This window comes from Heterodontus francisci, chromosome 1 (genome assembly GCF_036365525.1).
Source record: "Heterodontus francisci isolate sHetFra1 chromosome 1, sHetFra1.hap1, whole genome shotgun sequence".
Lineage (NCBI taxonomy): Eukaryota > Metazoa > Chordata > Chondrichthyes > Heterodontiformes > Heterodontidae > Heterodontus > Heterodontus francisci.
Genome location: NC_090371.1, coordinates 72,266,735 through 72,286,637, shown reverse-complemented (window position 1 = coordinate 72,286,637; position 19,903 = coordinate 72,266,735). Strand labels below are relative to the sequence as shown.

At 41.5% G+C, this 19,903-nt stretch overlaps 1 protein-coding gene across 24 annotated transcripts in view; it reads right to left on the bottom strand.

Annotated features, from left to right (window-relative positions):
- The window catches only part of celf4 (CUGBP, Elav-like family member 4), a 1,375,410-nt gene that overhangs the window by 66,431 nt on the left and 1,289,076 nt on the right, over window positions 1-19,903 (bottom strand). For 19 of the 24 annotated variants that reach the window (XM_068049595.1, XM_068050160.1, XM_068049749.1 and 16 more), the window contains one exon: window positions 2,678-2,743. In XM_068049595.1, the coding sequence (XP_067905696.1) occupies window positions 2,678-2,743 (66 nt within the window). The remainder of the gene's footprint in view (window positions 1-2,677; window positions 2,744-19,903) is intronic. The other 5 variants (XM_068049518.1, XM_068049669.1, XM_068049952.1 and 2 more) reach the window with 1 other exon arrangement.

The window sequence follows — 19,903 nt, the reverse complement described above, 5'->3', positions numbered from 1 at the left end:
TTCTTTCATAGATCTCACCAAAGCCTTTGACCTCGTCAGCAGACGTGGTTTCTTCAGACTACTAGCAAAGATCGGATGTCCACCAAAGCTACTAAGTATCATCACCTCATTCCATGACAATATGAAAGGCACAATTCAGCATAGCGATGCCTCATCAGACCCCTTTCCTATCCTGAGTGGCATGAAACAGGGCTGTGTTCTCGCACCTACACTGTTTGGGATCTTCTTCTCCCTGCTGCTCTCACATGCGTTCAAGTCTTCAGAAGAAGGAATTCTCCTCCACACGAGATCAGATGGCAGGTTGTTCAACCTTGCCCGTCTTAGAGCGAAGACCGAAGTACGGAAAGTCCTCATCAGGGAACTCCTCTTTGCTCTTTGCTGATGATGCTGCATTAACATCCCACACAGAAGAGTGTCTGCAGAGACTCATCGACAGGATTGTGGCTGCCTGTAATGAATTTGGCCTAACCATCAGCCTCAAGAAAACGAACATCATGGGACAGGATGTCAGGAATGCTCCATCCATCAATATTGGCGACCACGCTCTGGAAGTGGTTCAAGAGTTCACCTACCTAGGCTCAACTATCACCAGTAACCTGTCTCTCGATGCAGAAGTCAACAAGCTCATGGGAAAGGCGTCCGCTGCTATGTCCAGACTGACCAAGAGGGTGTGGGAAAATGGCGCACTGACATGGAACACAAAAGTCCGCGTGTTTCAAGACTGTGTCCTCAGTACCTTGCTCTATGGCAGCAAGGCCTGGACAACGTATGTCAGCCAAGAGCAGCGTCTCAACTCATTCCATCTTCGCTGCCTCTGAAGAATACTTGGCATCAGGTGGCAGGACCGTATCTCCAATGCAGAAGTCCTCGAGGCGGCCAACATCCCCAGCATATACACCCTACTGAGCCAGCGGCGCTTGAGATGGCTTGGCCATGTGAGCCGCATGGAAGATGGCAGGATCCCCAAGGACGCATTGTACAGCGAGCTCGTCACTGGTATCAGACTCAGCGGCCGTCCATGTCTCCGCTTTAAAGACGTCTGCAAACGCGACATGAAGTCCTGTGACACTGACCACAAGTCTTGGGAGTCAGTTGCCAGTGATCGCCAGAGCTGGCGGACAGCCATAAAGGCGGGGCTAAAGAGCGGCGAGTCGAAGAGACTTAGCAGTCAGCAGGAAAAAAGACAGAAGTGCAAGGAGAGAGCCAACTGTGTAACAGCCCCGACAACCAATTTTATCTGCAACACCTGTGGAAGAGCCTGTCACTCTAGAATTGGCCTTTATAGCCACTCCAGGCGCTGCTTCACAAACCACTGACCACCTCCAGGCGCATACCCATTGTCTCTTGAGACAAGGAGGCCAAAGAAGAAGATAGTCCAATTATTTTGAGACCTAGATTCTGTCCATTCAGTGAATGGATGGAAAATCTAACCTGTGATATAATAATTTCAAAATAATGGTCTTGGTAATATTAAGACCACTGAAATCAGTATTTAAATGAAAGGCGAGAATAAATATAGGGGCCCTGGAATTTTGTGGGGCTCCTTGTGCTATATCTCTGGCAGGAGACCAGTAGGACCCTAGGAAAATGGCATAAATGAAAAAAAAAGAAAAAAAGTGCATTTAGATTGTGTCTTTCATTATCTCAAGGTGTCGCAAAGCACTTTACAGCCACTTAAGTGCTTTTGAAGTGTAATCACTGTTGTAATATAAGAATTACAGCAGCCAATTTACACACAGCAACCTTCCACAAACGTGTGATGATGACCAGTTAGTTTGTATTTGTGACATTGATTGAGGGATACATTTTGGCCAGGACATTGGAGATAACTGCCTTGGTCTTCTTTGAAGTAGTGCCTTGGGATCTTTCACATCCAGCTGAGCAGGCAGATGGGGCTTCAGTGTAACGGCTCATCTGAACGATGCCACCTCCAAACACTGCAGCATTCCTCAGGTCCTGGAGTGGGACTTGACCCCACTACCTTTTGACTCAGAGGCAGGAGTGCTACCAACTGAGGCAAGGCTGACACACAAATTGTATGAAAATGGTCCTAAACCATACTGCCACACGTTCTCATTCACTCAGTCAAAAATATGAGCTGGTAGGATTTTACTTATCTCCATAATATCGGTTCATGAATTTTCTTCGGAAAATGAGATTACGTGTGGCAGAGTAAACTTTGTTGTCTGTCATTCCCTTGCAATAGTATTAAACTGTAGGAAATTCCTTCATCTCGTTTCCTGGAACTCAATCATTAAATCAAGTCTGAAACCTGGGTGAATAATACTTTGGTTGGTTAATAATGGCTACTCAGATACAGCTGACGATTGTAAAACTGAACTGGGTATTAAAAGTTTCTCCTGTGCAGAATCCTATTCGATAGCAACTTCTTCACAAGATTTTTTTTGAAAGAAATGAACACTGTAAAGTTAATAGAGTGTAAATAGTTTTCACTTCAGTTTCACAAACCTCTCAAAGAAAAAGACAGGCCTTCCTGAGCAGATAAGTATATTCAGTGCAATACGTCAACCTTAAAAATCATTTAGAAAGCTGAACAACATGTAGTAAACTGACAAAGAAAGTAGTTGAATTAAAGTTAGCACTTTGCAAGCTTTTGAAAAGATTGAAGGATTTAAAAATGACTCAAAGTAGAGCTAGACAAAGTGTTAATACTAACGACCTGCGTATTGCTGCACTCCGGCGTATGCTTGCTGCAAGGGATCAGCTGCAGTTGGGCTTTGTGCTGTCAAAACACAAAGAGGAAAAACATTAATAATCCATAGCGTTTTTTAAGCTTTACATAACTGATGATGGCAACACAGTGTAGTTATTAATACAAAATCCAAAGATTATTGAATCCTACATCTAAGCTGTCTGCATTTAGGTAAATGGGCTACGTCCCATAAGGGAGAGTGCGAAACTTACATCGGACAAACAAAACCTGTGTGTGTGTGGTTTTCTCATTAGCTTGATTTGGAGTCTCTTCAGAAGCATTTACATTGCAACTGGGGTTCTCAGACGGAAGGAGAAAATCGCTGTTCTCTCAACGTTTAAAGTAAGGTTTATACAGTGATCAGATGGTCCAAAAGACAACACGAGCACTTTGCGAGCCAGGTTTACATTGCATTTAGTGTAAAAGTGAGGCTTCCGTCACTCTGCTTCACACTAGAGTCAGATCAGACTCCAACTCCAGATACACACGAAAATTATTTTCCACTGATGTGACACTTGCAGTGTACCCGAACTCTGAAACGATATTGGGTTTGTGTGAGCGCGCCAAATGCCTAGCTGAGTAAATAATAATGGTCCTGAAAATATGTGGGCCAGCAATCCCGGCATTTATGTTGGCATTGCGCCCACAACAGGCTGATCCTGCTCGAATATGCATACTCAGATGGAGTATCTAATTTGCATTGGCATAGTGGGTCCATTGCATTTTGGATGTCTACCTGCCCCGGACTGTTAGGAAATTAGTCTTAAGAGAGGAAGGGAGTGTTTGATCACCCCACCAGACACCTGCTTATTAGGAACAGAGGAGCAGGAGTAGGCCATTCAGCCCATCGAGCCTGCTCCACCATTCAATACTATCATGGCTGATCATCCACTTCAATGTCTTTTCCCCATACTATCCTCATATACACTTATGTCATTGGTATGTAGAAATCTGTCAAGCTCTGCTTTAAACAAACTCAATGACTGAACTTCCACATCCCTCTGGGGTAGAGAATTCCAAAGATCCACAACCCTCTGGGTAAAGAAATTTCTCCTCATCTCTGTCCTAAGTGGTTTCCCCTTTATTTTGAAATTATGTCCCCTGGTTCTAGACTCCCTAACCAGGGGAAACATCTTAGCTGCATCTACCCTGTCTATCCCTTTATGTATTTTGTAGGTTTCAATGAGATCACCCCTCATTCTTCAAAACTCTAGAGAATACAGGTCCACTTTCCCCAATCTCTCTTCATAGGACAGTCCCGCCATCCCGGGAACAAGTCTGTTGAACCTTTGTTGCACTCCCTCGATGGCAATATTATCCTTCCTAAGGTAAGGGGACCAAAACTGAACACAATTCTCCAGGTTCACCTTCAAGTGGCCCCATTCGTCAAGTATAAACTAAAATGTATCTTCTTTAGATCTTCAAGGATTCAGGATGCTTCCCTGGCCTGGACCCCCAAGATGGGCCCCACCTCTGTTGGCCGAGAAGCTGTTATCATCTTCCTGTTGGATTTGCTGGCCACCGCTTGAACAACGGCCCTCTGATAGCCAAAACTGAGAAACACCCAGCTTGGAGACTCTGCTCCCTCTGACGTGGGATACATGTTTTGTGTGTGTGCACCAGAAGACCCATGCACTTTCCACCTTAGAATTTAGTAGTCTGCATCCAAAGCCATATTCTGACCATATAGTGGGATCAGAAAAACAAAATTTCCAATACATATATGAAACAAAACTCCAGCCACAAATATCCTACATCTTTCTGGCTATTTGGTATATCGTCCATCTCCTTGGCTTTCAATCACAGTTTTCCACTGTCAACCTCTCGGTAGAGGTGCAGGGATGGAGAGAGGTGTGTTGGGGGCAGTAGACATTGTCATAGAGTCATAGAGAGATACAGCACTGAAACAGGCCCTTTGGCCCACTGAGTCTGTGCCGACCATCAACCACCCATTTATACTAATCCTACATTAATCCCATATTCCCTACCACATCCCCACCATTCTCCTACCACCTACCTACACTAGGGGCAATTTACAATGGCCAATTTACCTATCAACCTGCAAGTCTTTGGCTGTGGGAGGAAACCGGAGCACCCGGCGGAAACCCACATGGTAGGGGTGATAAAGGAGAAAGGCCTATCATTAATGCACATCAACAACAGAAACAACTTGTATTTATATATCGCCTTTAACATAGTAAAATATCCCAAGGCACTTTAAAAGTGCATTATCAAACAAACTTTGACTCTGAGCGACATGAGGTGATATTCAGACAGATGATCAAAAGCTTGGTCAAAGAGATAGGTTTTAAGGAGCATTTTAAAGGAGGAGAGAGACAAAGAGAGATGGAGGTGTTGGGGGGAGGGGGAGCAGATGAACTTGTGAGCTTTGGGCCAAGGCAGCTGAAGGCACAGCTGCCAATAGTGGAGTGAAGAGGCCAGAATTCGAGGAGTGCAGAAATTTTGAAGGGTTATAGGGCTGAAGGAGGTTAAAGAGAGGGGTGAGGCCATGGAAGGATTCAAAAACAATGATGAGAATTTTAAAATCAAAGCATTGCCATACAAGGAGCCAGTCTAGGTCAGCAAGCACAGGGGTGAGGGGTAAGTGGGGTTTGGTGTGATTTAGGACACAGGCAGCAGAGTTTTGAATTAAGTCAAGTTCATGTAGGGTGGATGATGAGAGGCCGGCCGGGAGAACATTGGAACATTCTAATATGTCTTCCTTTTCCCTCAACCAAGGATTCCTCCCCACTGTGGTTGACAGGGCCCTCAACTGTGTCTGGCCTATTTCTCGCACCTCTACCCTCACCCCTTCTCCTTCCTCCCAAAACCGCGACAGAGCTCCCCTTGTCCTCACTTTCCACCCCACCAGCCTCCATATCCAAAGGATCATCCTCCGTCATTTCCGCCACGTCCAGTGTGATGCCACTACCAAACGCATCTTCCCCTCCCCGCCTCTGTCAGCATTCCAAAGGGATCGTTCCCTCCATAACACCCTGGTCCACTCCTCCATAACCCTCGACACCTCGACCCCTTCCCCTGGCACCTTTCCATGGAATCGCAGGAGGTGTAATACCTGCCCTTTTACCTCCTCTCTCCTCACTATCCAAGGCCCCAAACACTCCTTTCAGGTGAAGCCACGATTTGCTTGTACTCCTTTCAATTTAGTATACTGTATTCCCTGCTCACAATGCGGTCTCCTCTACACTGGGGAGACCAACGCAGATTGGGTGACCGCTTTGCGGAACATCTTCGTTCAGTCCGAAAACATGACCCCGAGCTTCCTGTCGCTCGCCATTTCAACACAGCCCCCTGCTCTCACGCCTACATCTCTGGGATTGGTGCAGTGTTCCAGTGAATATCAACGCAAGCCCGAGGAAATAACATCTCATTTACCGATTAGGCACTCTGCAGCGTACTGGGCTGAACATTGAGTTCAATAATTTCAGAGCATGACTGCCCCCACTTTTTATTTTTATTTTTTCTTCTTTATTATTATTATTTTTATTTTATTTTAATTTGTTACATCATTTTTTTTAACCATGTGTCTGCACACTTGTTTTTCATGTTTGTGCTTCTGGCCAGGACTGTTCATTATTCTGTCATTTAACACCCTCTCTGCATTAATGCTTTATCTTTCACCACACCATTAACACACCCTTTGCCTTTGCTCCATGACCTTCTGGTCAGTTATTCTCTGTGACCCTCTGTCCTATCAACACCTCTTTTGTTATCTTTTTCCCCACCCCAGCTTTATTTGCTTAAAACCTATTACATTTCTAACCTTTGCCAGTTCTGATGAAAGGTCACAGACCTGAAACGTTAACTCTGCTTCTCTCTCCACAGATGCTGCCAGACCAGCTGAGTATTTCAAGCATTTTTTGTTTTTATTTCAGATTTCCAGCATCTGGAGTGTTTTGCTTTTATATTAGAACATTGGAATAGTCAAGTCTAGAGATAACAAATGCATGGATGAGGGTTTCAGCAGCAGATGAGCTGAGGCAGAGATGGATTGGGTGATGTTAAGGAGGTAGAAATAGGCAGTCTTAGTGGTGAAGTGGATATGTGTTCAGATCCCCCTCTGGGGGACACCGTGTTGAGAATAAATGTCCAAAATCCATTAAACTAAGCCGTACCTGCCCATATCCTGTTGTATACCACCATGAAGGTTTATCACCAAAGAGGAGGGTTGTCAGCCACAACAAAGTCATCACAGGACCCCGATTTGCATGGAATAATCTGTTTCTGACAGAATGCTGGTCACCTAAATTGAGGCTTGTTTGAATGGGAAGTTTATGGTTTCTCTTTTTGTCTCATAGGAACAGGTGTAGGCCATTCAGCCCCTCGAGCCTGTTCTGCCTTTCAGTTAGATCATGGGTTGATCTATACCTTAGCTCCATTTATCTGCCGTGGTTCTGTGTCACCTGATACCCTCACTCATCAAAAATCTAGCAACCTCAGTTTGAAATTAGCAATTGACCTAGCCTCAACAGCTATTCACCAGAGCATTCTGCAGATTCCCGCTACTACCTACTCATATAGCAGTTCATGCTGAAAAGTGGGGGCTGGTAGAGAAACAAAAATAATCGCCCGTATCTTTTGAGAACTTAAATCTATCCTCAATTTATTTTAAAATGATAGCACCTCCCCAAACATACTTTGCATTGCCTGCAACACATTGCTAATCTGCATTCTTTATGAAAGTAATAGCAAATTAAAGTAATTAATGAGAAAGAAAGAAAAAATACACAGAAGAAAACATTCTTCTCACTAATATCACTCTTGCATATGAAGATGGATTAATCTAGAACCACATCTATAATTAAAGACAATGCAACTTGATGTGCTAATTAAACAGCATGAATCCAGTTTGAGCAAAACTATTGCAGAATATAGGCAATTGCACAGAACTTCATTAACCAAGCTTACTTATTTAACCTTTTGAGTACTGCAAGCTGGTAAAAACATTGGTAAATGTGAACATTGCACTAGTGATGTATTGCACTAGTTCTTAGCTGCTTCCTTCGCCTGTACTAAACGTTTAAATATTGACTGTTTTCCTTGCTTTTGCCCATTTTTCTCTTATCCAGGAGAGGCTGATCAGCTTCTGATACCTCACTCAGGTGACTCTTCTTCAGGAGGCTAAAAAGTGACATCAAGCCAATTCAAGTCTCTGTGCCAACCCTGACACCTGGCATCCAAATACATGCACTTTTCATCTAGGACCACCAGAGGGTAGCCTAAAGCAGAAACTCTATTGTATTTTTCTCCCCCATAGCTCAGGGACACTGAAGCCAGTTATGGTGCCCGACTGCCACTTAGCTAAGACAAGCGAACTGAGCACAGGTTGACAGCTAGGTCTGTAGCTTTCTGACCTGCGTGGCTCAAAATCACATTGAGCAGTACACCTACCAACTGAACTGAGAATTAGTTTCAACATCTTTGTGGGAAATAACTGCACTCTTAAAAATATGAATCCTATTCTCTGCCGTGCCAAAGAGGAGTAAAACAGAGGCAAGTAAATGCCTTACAGGATGTGATGGAAATTCTGGCAAATCAACCTGGGCCACTCTGATGTACTTCCTGATGGTCATTTTGCAGAGTTGCATGGCAGAGGCCCATGAGCATGTTACCTGTGCCTCCAGTAGATCGGGAAATGACGCAAAGGATATTAAAGGAGTGAAGGGAAAATAACTAAAGTAAATGAAGTTAGCAGAAAAAAATAAATTAAATCGGACCTAGTGTTGACTTCTCCATGTGATTGCTTTAACTTTTCAGCCCACAATGGTTTCGCTTCAAATTAGTACGATCGCCTTTGCTAACAAGATGGCCATAACTGTGCTACACTCTCTGGAACATTTAGCTGATATTTATGTTTTAGTATTGATTTCCCCGTGTGAAATAAAATTATATTAAATGAATGGCATAGCATTTTGACTCATTATTCTGTTCGCCTCTGAAGCCTGGACTTGATTTCAGACAGTTTGAGGGAGACAAAATCCTACTCTATCTGATGATAGTTAAGTGAAACTCAAGTAAGCCTGCAGTATAGATTTTACACTAGATTTGGCTCAATAATCAAAGAAATTCAAGAATATTCTATGAATATTTCAGTATTGAGTGAGAAAATCATGTTCTGAGAAGCCGTAGAAGAAAGGCTAAGGGCATTTTTTTTTAAAGATTTCCACACCAAATACATACAAAGCAAGGCAAAGAATCGGCGCAGGCATCAAAAGCTGAATGATCTCCTACAGTGCTGCAAACTTCTATGTACTTTTAAAGATTAAATAGATCTGTTTAATCATGAATGTACTGTGTAACTCACTTAAGAATGCACCTCTGGAAGTCTACGCAACTTTATTTTCAGGTTGAGGATTTTTCAAGGCACATGCTCTACCCAGTTGTCTCTCAAATTTACATATTAAAAGGCCTTACTGCCTGAAGCAGGCAGTTGCTCAGGCTGCCCAGTGATTGGCTCCTTTCAAGATGATGCCAACCAGTGTGCCCGCCTAAATGGGACTGTAAGTCATTCCGGGCTGCCACTGTCGCACATTCACTGGCAGTCCAAGTTACACCCTGTGAACTGGACAGCACAAAATATTTTCAAAACAGAAGCCCCTTTCTTCGCATTAGTCTCCTGTCTTCTGATTTGGACTAGTTATTAAGATTTTCATTGAATTTTAATCAGTAATAAAGCAAAATCTCAGCACTCAAGCCTCGAATCCACTCCTTTCAAATCCTGTTAACAGCCTGGTTTGGGTGCCGGAAAAAGTGGCAATCCTATCTCCTACAATTATCAGCAGATCATTTTCCCCAATGCCGGGAGGTAGGAGCCCCTGGATCCTCTCCGTGAATTCCCATGACATCAATTTCAAGAATATGCTCTTAGTAATTTGACACTTCAACCTTTACTCAGAGTTTTGGCTTGTGTCAGCAAGGACAATGAAGGGACAAAGCTCAGCAGGGTGAATAAGAAGCAACTAGCCCATGGTTCAGCTTGAGTATCTTCAAAATGAAGGGTTGGGAAGACAGACAATTTTTAACAATTCGACACATTAATTTCCAATCTGTAAACAATGGAAATGTAGCTTTTCGTAAACTATGGGGCCGTTCTAAAATTTATTATTCTAACTAGAAACAGAGAACTTTATCCCTTTTCATTATAAATGCTATGTGTACTCCAAATAAATGGAAGCTCTCAATACATGCATAAAATTTGTGGGAATGCAATTATACATTCAGTGGGAGTGTACTGTACTATCACCCATGAGAAAATATGTTTTGTATATGCCAATGAATTGGGCATTTCATTGAATTCTTATTATGAGGCATAAGAATGTTTTCCCATCCATCCTAATGGAAAAGGTTCACACTTACAGAAATTCTGGTCTGGAGTTATAACTTTATTGCCATTATCCTCAGCTACAACTGACCTATGACTGGAAAAGCAGCTGGTAGTACTTTGAGCAAAAACCACAGCCTAAGTTTAATCTGCAAGTAAACTATTTAGCCAGTGGTGTAATTAGGGTTCTTATAGTCATAAAGCATAGTTAATGTGGCTGTTTGAGTAGATTTTACAGAAGCCCCTGGTATTGCTTGTTAACAGATTTAATGCTGAGGAGCTCAATGGTACAATTTTATAACCTCTTCTCATCCAATAAAAATCTGCTGTTGAAGAGAGCTTACAAATGGAGTAATGACTTCAGTTCATCAGCACTCCTGGCTACATTACTGGCCAATCGGGATCAGTAAACACAGAATAATGGATACCTGGGAGTGATTCCAAAGCAGTAATGTAGTATAGGGGCTCAGATGGCTCATATAGAGAATAATGGAAACCTATGAGATATTACAAAATTGTAATCTAATCCGGGAGTTTAGATGACTCATAAAAGCCACTCAGAGTTTGATCTCAGAGTTCATGGCATCATCTGAATTTAGTGTTTCGATTGCAAAATACTGGGAGGTAAAAAGAAAAACTGAGAGTGCTGGAAACTTGAAATAAAAAGCAGAAAATGTTTAAGATGGGTACCTGATGATGGCATTAGCCTATCACTTGATTAGATATTATTTTGTAAATCATAATTATCTGTGTAGACTGAACAGTAACATCCGTTCTGGTGAAATCATAAATTGTGGAGTCAAATGAAATGCTCTGAACTGTCATCTGAGCCCTCACATCTCCTATCTGTTATTCTCTATGTAAATCATTCCGAACCACTGAGATTTGACAATGGGATTGAAATCATTGTCTGGTATTTATTATCCTTACAATAATATATAAGATCTAAATTTTGTGTGAGAATTTTATTCAGTTTGTGGTTGTACTCTTGCCTGGCATCAGCTGGCAGTGTGGCCACTGACTGTCTCTACTCTCCTTGTCCTTGAAGCGTGATGACAGTCATAATATGATATAATGACAGACGTCATTAGTACAGGTTTATTGAGAGAAAAAAATTACAATTAATTCACATGAAATTTTATTTCAATGAAATTTGCTTAATGGGAGCAATTCAATAAATGGGGCATTATTCTTACTCTGTGTGTGTGGGAAGGAGCAGAATAAGAGATGGCTCCCATAAAGAGGCCTTTCATGTATTTTTTGTCTTATATAACAGAATCTTATAAAGAGTCACAGGTTAAACAAAACCTAGAGTTTTTGATGTGAAACACGTGGAACAAATCCCTAAGAACAATACAAAATTCCATCAGCTGTACAACTAACTCTTGTCTGTATATCTTAAGTATATCCTTAATGTATTCTGGCATGGAATTTAAGAGAATAAAGCATTTTGTTCAAGTAAATGTACTCTAACTAAGACCTTTTTAACTGAAGGAATTACTGGAACACTTACTAATTTTTTTGGCAGCAACTTTATAAATCATTTTCAAAATCTAAAAAACATAAATTACTGTAATAGTGTGATAAATGCACGATGGGATAGCTTAGTTGCTTGGAGTCCTGATTCCAAACTGGCTGTTCTGAGATTATTAGGGAGACCGCAGGTCAATAAAATTAGCATGTGCTTTTTATAAAGAACTTGAATTTGAAACATTTTTGAAACAGACACTGTTCAGCCAAGTGCTGGGCATTAAATCACAAAACTCTTGGTCAATTTAATTATGTAGCTCCTTCTAAATGTGTAATAGTATTACTTTGGATCATTTATGTCCATTTGCTTCTATTCTTCACACTATAATGGTAACTGTTAATTATTATTTCTATCAGTAATTTCTATCATTAATTATTTCTCTATCAGTATGTGTAGTATGCTTCAATCAACTTCCTTGATTTTAGGAGTTGTATTCAATCCCTGTTCAGCCACTGAGGGCTGGACATAAGATGCGTTCAGTGGCAGTAACAGCCTAAAATGGCCCAGGACTCAACCGCACTTTCAAGAGTATTCTTATAGTGGACACTCACCGTGCGTGCAGACGGAGCTTACTGTGTGCCACATCGGGTTGGAGTTTTCATCTCCCGCCTGACCGATTGGGAGGACTGGTGAGCCGGCTCTAGTGAATAACAAAAGAGCGCATCGCGGGCCGGTTGAAACGTCCTGCCTGGCCTCTGGAGACCACTCATGGGCTGACCCTTCGGAATAATTAAAAAGTGCATTGAGGGCCGAATGTAATGATCCAACAGGGCATTTCCAGCCTGTGGGCTAAGTTATGTTGTGCAACACTGTGCTAGATTCTAGATGGTGCAAACACATTACTTAAAGCTGTTCATGGAGTCCATAAATTGTCCTATTATTGTAAATACACAAAATAAGTACATTTCCAACACATAGCACTACGGTATACTTTATATTAGTGCTACTCATATTATGACCTAGGAGATATTTGCAGCCCGTGTCTCCCCTTGGCAGATTGCAGTCTCATGTGCCTCTCGGGCTCCACTTATGTACTGCTCAGCTGTGACATGTTTACGTGCTGGGAGTAAATGCCATTCCCTTTCCTTTTTTTGCTTTCCAGGAAAAGAAGGTAAGTGAATGCTTTTAGGAAGCAGATCTATCCCAGCTTTCATTGAATTTTCTAAAATAATTTTCTAAAATAAAACTATTTGATCCTGCCATTTAATGTTGTCTTTTCCTCACAGTGGGGAAGTGCCTGGCCTACACTTGGCAACTGCCCACAGTGACACAAATTGAAATGAGGAGCTTAATGTCTGGAGAATCACAGACCCGCATTACATCAGTCTGTGATGAAGAAGGTCTGAAAATAGTCCTCGAGCAACAACAACAACAACTTTCATTTATAAACTGCAGCTATTGATTGGGACTATGGTACTTCTCAAATATTACTGAGTTGTCACTACTCTTTTCCCACATCTCTGGAATTTTGTCCTGACACCGTATATATGTATAAAACAATGTGGAAAATTACTTCTATACTTAACAGGAATACACTGTACTTAACTTGGACTTTATTTACAGAAGTAACTTTCAATTCAACAACAGAACATACTTTCTCTGCTTATTTGTTCTGTTCAAGAAAAAATACAAAAATAAAAAAAACTTAAGACACAATTCACCTTACATGATGGAAGTATGTAAAGCAAAAATAGAATATGGCAAAATGTTTGCTAATTAAGCAAATTATTTTATTAACAACAGAAGTAAAAAATAAAATAAAATGTGATGTTTATAATGAAGGGTTTAAATCATGAACGAATATACAATGTATTCCAACAAAGTTCATTTTAGGAGCAACACTTAAACAAATTCTCCTGCTTAGCATTTTTATTTTTTTTAAACTAAGTCATTATGCTAATTTGCACACAGAATAATTACCAAATTCTTTATGAGCTGAAATACTTCTGTGTATACATAATACTTTTGATTTATAGATGTGTAAGCAATATTTTGAGTCAAATCCTGCTGAGCATACAGATGGGCATCATTTCCTTCAAAAGCCTGAGGCTTTGGGGAGTTAATAAAAGCCTTTCTTTTCCCCTTTGTCCTCAAATATTTATATCACTTTCACTTACCTTTGTTCTTAATAGAATTCTAGCAGTAACACCTGTGAAGAACACCCTCAGTGAATGCTGTTACTATGCATTTCTCCATCGGTGTTCTTAGTGGTTCTGTGTTCAAAATTAACCTATTATAAATGCATTCTGGGAACAAGTGGTCTGTACCTTCAATGAGCGATGCTGAGCTAGAAAGTGCATCGAGTGCTCAATCACATTAATTGAGATTAGGGCAGTTCATTTCCCATCGCACGGGAGGGGCTAAACAATTTGGTCTACCACTATGCTTCATCTATGGAGAGGTAGCATGTAAGTTTACATCTCCCCTGTATTCTCCTCACAGTCGCTTCTCAGCTTCAACTGAGCCTCAGAGGGAAGGAAGAAGCAGAACTGGAAGCAAAATTGTTTTCCATAGAGTGAAAGTTACAGAGTTGGCATCACATGTCTCTTTGCAGTTGGTTACAGAGAGGGATTAGCAGACTCCTTTCTCAGATGGGGAATGGTGCATTTACACAATTGATCTTAGTTACCAATTAATATCATAGAATGAGACAACACCTTTTATCTCTAAAAGCCTTTTTTGTCACACATGGTGTACCGTGTGAACCCTAAACAGTGAAGCTTGGCAATCATAATGGCAGCTGTAACATGAATGATGAACTCAAGCAGCAAAACATGAACGTGATAGTTCATGAATAAATAAGAGAACAGAGAATGGGCAGAAACCTAAAAAGCAAGCTGACAATATTAAAGAAGTGTAACACAATCTTAGCCATCTGATCATTTATAACCACTCAGGCTTCAAAGTCACAGTTTAACTCTCCTCAGGTTACTTTACAAACCACCTGCCACCATCTGCCTGCTGTTTATACTCCATATTAATGATGGAGCTAGTGGACCCACATAACTTGTTTTGTTAATAGGAGGAAAGTTAAACAACTGTTTTTGGATCCTGTGCACCTGGGATTTGTGTTCCAATAGTGGCTGGCACTAAGATATAATCACATCTGATCTGTAAAATGGGCCATCCACCTCTCACGGGCACAAGCAAACAGTTTTTGCACCGTCAGTTGCAGCTGAAGTATGTTCACTCCCTTTATTAGGAAACTAGCTTCGTGGGCACGCAGACAGGCCATGCCAAGTGAAAACAGGGCATGGTTGCAACTTTTTGCATTCCTCCCCAGCCGTCGTCCCCGACGCTCTATCAAACATAAATGTTTTCGTCATACTGGAGCTATAAGTTGTAGCAGAGATAAGGCTATTAAAGAATTAACTTTACTTCTGAGCAAAGTAAAAACAAAATGCAGGAAAAGCAGAGAGTTAAAAAAAACATTTCAGGCCCACAAAATAGGGGATGGTCATACATTTGTTTCTAGTGTTTGACATTCATAGTAAATGATGGGTGAAGCAGAACTATTGCATTGCTTTTGCAAAGTTACCATGTTTAGATATGATTAAAATGGCTGTAAAATGCAGGAAAGGAAAATACCAATGTTCTCTATTTCCTCCCCCCTCCCCACTCCCCACTCCCTTCCCAAAGATGGAGCTGCCTGCCACACACTGCTTCTCAATCTAGCAGTCTGGTCAAGAACCAAATAACAGGATTTTAGCATTGCCAGGCAAATCTGAGTAAATGGCAGCCTTGGGACTAAGACCCTGGACCATCTGGTTGTCGCCTGAAGCAGTGACATTATGCGCAAATGTAACATTCCGTGTGCAACGGAACAAATTGTAAGTACACTTGTGGTACATTGCAATGTGGAAAAAAACATTATGAGAATCTTTAAAAAAAAATTTAAACCAAAATAGTCCCTTGCAGTCCTCAAAAGGTTAAAATCCCAAGCATCTATTATGAAAATCACATAGTTTCACCAGAAGAAGCACCTGAAAAATAAATATTTTATACAGCCCCATGGGGAAGGATATCTCATTTTCGTAGTGTCCCACTCTAGTGGACTAATGACTTTGCTGAGTGAACTTCATAGAACCAGCTTAATGACCCCATTCATTATGGGCTACAAATGTGTGATCTGAGCAATAACCTTCATTACATACAGCTTACACTTAGCATTTAAAGAGGCTGAATTAGTTGTCCCTTAGAAGCCGTGAGAAGCTGGCTCAGAATAACAGATGAGCGAAATATGATTTCCTCAAATTTATGGCATTTTTTTTAAAGCAAGAACTTTAGAATCTTTCATCAAAGAGCACTGATTATTCAGGGTACAAGTCTGTACAAATAGTGAGGAAGATACCATTACACAAACTGAGAGTGATGAGATATGTCTTTCATGTGGAAGATTAGATGCTAGAGACTGGCTCTATTGGTAGCACTCTAAAATACCTCCTGGTACTTAGGGCACATCATTGTAAGGTAAATTTTCCAAACTGCCCCCTCCCACCCTGCAAAATGCTGTGCCCACCAGAAACATATCTTTGGAAATCACTGATGCACCCACGTGATTTCCCAATATTCACTCCCAGCAGTTATGGATTTCATGAAATTATCCTTCTTGGAGTAATTATTACCAGTACCCACCAGTGCTGAGGTACCTGAATCACTGCCAGTGTGCCTCAGTTGTTGGCACATACTGGATTATCTTGGCCCTGCCTCATTCTCAGAAAATATGCCCTCCTATCTCTTTTACTGAAAAACCTTGTTGAAGGACAAGAACCAGAAATACAGCATACCCAGGAAGGCTAAGAACAGGAGAAAAGATGAACTTGATTAAGAGGTAATTGTTAGTTATGGTTTCACTATGACGTAAAGGTGAGCTGACCGCAAAACTCCAGGATTAACGATTACTCAGTTTTTGATTTTTCAAACACTAAAGGGTAATTGTTTAATTTTTGTGCTATTTTCATACAGGTTTTAATAGCTTTACAAAAGATGGTAGAAATGTAAAGGGAGATTTTCTGCTTCAGTGCTCCTGGCACACAATTAAACATAGGCTGGGAGTCCACAGTTTCCGATATGCGCACATGTTGGAAGCACCGGAGTAGAAAATCTCTCCTTTAATGAAAAGTAATGATAAAAAACCAATGGGAGAAATTGGAGTTACTGCTCATGTTTGTCTCAGCTTTTTGTTGTTAAGAGTACGGTGTTTTATTTAAATATGTTTACGCCTCTGAATATGTAGCCCTGCTGTTAGCTGAGAGGAATAGATGAACCAGTGTGGTATAGTTCAGGAGATCCCTTTGCATCACGTTTGCTATGCAACATTAGTGTCAGAGAGATTGGGTGTACACTGGGTTTGCACATTGTGTTTTCACTTCAATGAGTTTGGTTCGAGTTCAGCCTGGATTGACATGATAAAAATCTGCTCTGTCTGTTGGCATTAAATGAGTTTTGGCAGCCTCAACCCAGTTTCTACTGGGTTTGGACCTACAGCACAAAACTGAAACTAACTGCCAGTGGGACAAGTAAAGACCCATAATCATACTGGCTGAAGAGCCATGGATGGTATTTTTTGCCAACAGTACAAGGACGGGGCATGGATGAGACTTTGAGTTGAGATCTGATACCTGTTTTACGGAATTGAAAACATTCATAACCTGTTAAATATTTCCTCACATTTTTCACTGAGCTCCAGCTTCAAGCATTTCTAGGTCAGAGACAGTACAGGTTAGACAGAAGTGTACTATTACCATTTGAATTCCTGTAATTATTCCGTCCCTTTCATTATGTTTAAAAGTTAGGCAACTTGTATTTGATTAAAGAATGTACAAGGAGAAAAGTGCCAAGGTTAATTATAAGACTCAAATAGTTTTTGTTTATATTTGATTAAATTATTGTTCTTCTAATTATTTGGCACTTTTGTATGAATATTATTTTGCCAGCCAGTTTAAAAGAAAGAAGAAAGATGAAAACAAAATGTGTCTCTTTACATGCCAGTGGACTGGGCTCCTTCATGTGCTTTCTACCTTGAAGCATGACATCAAGCATCTGGATGAACACCAGCTCCACTTAGAGAGATTTTTACCACTCTGTGTGACTGATTAATGTATAACATTTTGAAGTGGTGTCTGCGCTGCATCTTGAGCCTTTAAATGTGCTGTAGACGTAACATCTTACCAAGGCACACATGCATCTCTGAGTGCCAAGCTTATTCTGTGCCACTTCAAATGGATGAAATCAGCAGTACAGTTCAAATTTGTCAAGTGTACATTGATGACTTTTCTATATACACCCACACACACACACACAGACACAGGGGGGTAATTTTGACTTTGTGCGATAACAAGTTGACAGCCCATGTTACATTTTTCCTGATTTTTATTTCCATTGAAGTCAATGGGAGAGATGTAAAACGGGCTGCCAAATCACTATCATCTGTTTTGCACTACAGCATGACATTAATATTACCCCACAGTCTGTGCAGAAATAGACCTTGATCAATTTGCCGGCATGCAGGGTGGGTTCAAAGAACAAAGAAAATTACAGCACAGGAACAGGCCCTTCGGCCCTTCAAGCCTGCGCCGATCCAGATCCTCTATCTAAACATGTCGCCTATTTTCTAAGGGTCTGTATCTCTTTGCTTCCTGCCCATTCATGTATCTGTCGAGATACATCTTAAAAGACGCTATCGTGCCCGCGTCTACCACCTCCGCTGGCAACGCATTCCAGGCACCCACCACCCTCTGCGTAAAGAACTTTCCATGCATATCCCCACTAAACTTTTCCCCTCTCACTTTGAACTCGTGACCCCTAGTAATTGAATCCCCCACTCTGGGAAAAAGCTTCTTGCTATCCAGCCTGTCTATACCTCTCATCATTTTGTACACCTCAGTCAGGTCCCCCCTCAACCTCCGTCTTCCTAATGAAAATAATCCTAATCTACTCAACCTCTCTTCATAGCTAGCGCCCTCCATACCAGGCAACATCCTGGTGAACCTCCTCTGCACCCTCTCCAAAGCATCTACATCCTTTTGGTAATGTGGCGACCAGAACTGCACGCAGTATTCCAAATGTGGCCGAACCAAAGTCCTAAACAACTGTAACATGACCTGCCAACTCTTGTACTCAATACCCCGTCCGATGAAGGAAAGCATGCCGTATGCCTTCTTGACCACTCTATTGACCTGCGTTGCCACCTTCAGGGAACAATGGACCTGAACACCCAAATCTCTCTGTACATCAATTTTCCCCAGGACTTTTCCATTTACTGTATAGTTCACTCTTGAATTGGATCTTCCAAAATGCATCACCTCGCATTTGCCCTGATTGAACTCCATCTGCCATTTCTCTGCCCAACTCTCCAATCTATCTATATTCTGCTGTATTCTCTGACAGTCCCCTTCACTATCTGCTGCTCCACCAATCTTAGTGTCGTCTGCAAACTTGCTAATCAGACCACCTATATTTCCTCCAAATCATTTATGTATATCACAAACAACAGTGGGCCCAGCACGGATCCCTGTGGAACACCACTGGTCACACGTCTCCATTTTGAGAAACTCCCTTCCACTGCTACTCTCTGTCTCCTGTTGCCCAGCCAGTTCTTTATCCATCTAGCTAGTACACCCTGGACCCCATGCGACTTCACTTTCTCCATCAGCCTACCATGGGGAACCTTATCAAATGCTTTACTGAAGTCCATGTATATGACATCGACAGCCCTTCCCTCATCAATCAACTTTGTCACTTCCTCAAAGAATTCTATTAAGTTGGTAAGACATGACCTTCCCTGCACAAAACCATGTTGCCTATCACTGATAAGCTCATTTTCTTCCAAATGGGAATAGATCCTATCCCTCAGTATCTTCTCCAGCAGCTTCCCTACCACTGAAGTCAGGCTCACCGGTCTATAATTACCTGGATTATCTCTGCTACCCTTCTTAAACAAGGGGACAACATTAGCAATTCTCCAGTCCTCCAGGACCTCACCTGTGTTTAAGGATGCTGCAAAGATATCTGTTAAGGCCCCAGCTATTTCCTCTCTCGCTTCCCACAGGAACCTGGGATAGATCCCATCCGGACCTGGGGACCTGTCCACCTTAATGCCTTTTAGAATACCCAACACTTCCTCCCTCCTTATGCCGACTTGACCTAGAGTAATCAAACATCTGTCCCTAACCTCAACATCCGTCATGTCCCTCTCCTCGGTGAATACCGAAGCAAAGTACTCGTTTAAAATCTCACCCATTTTCTCTGACTCCATGCATAACTTTCCTCCTTTGTCCTTGAGTGGGCCAATCCTTTCTCTAGTTACCCTCTTGCT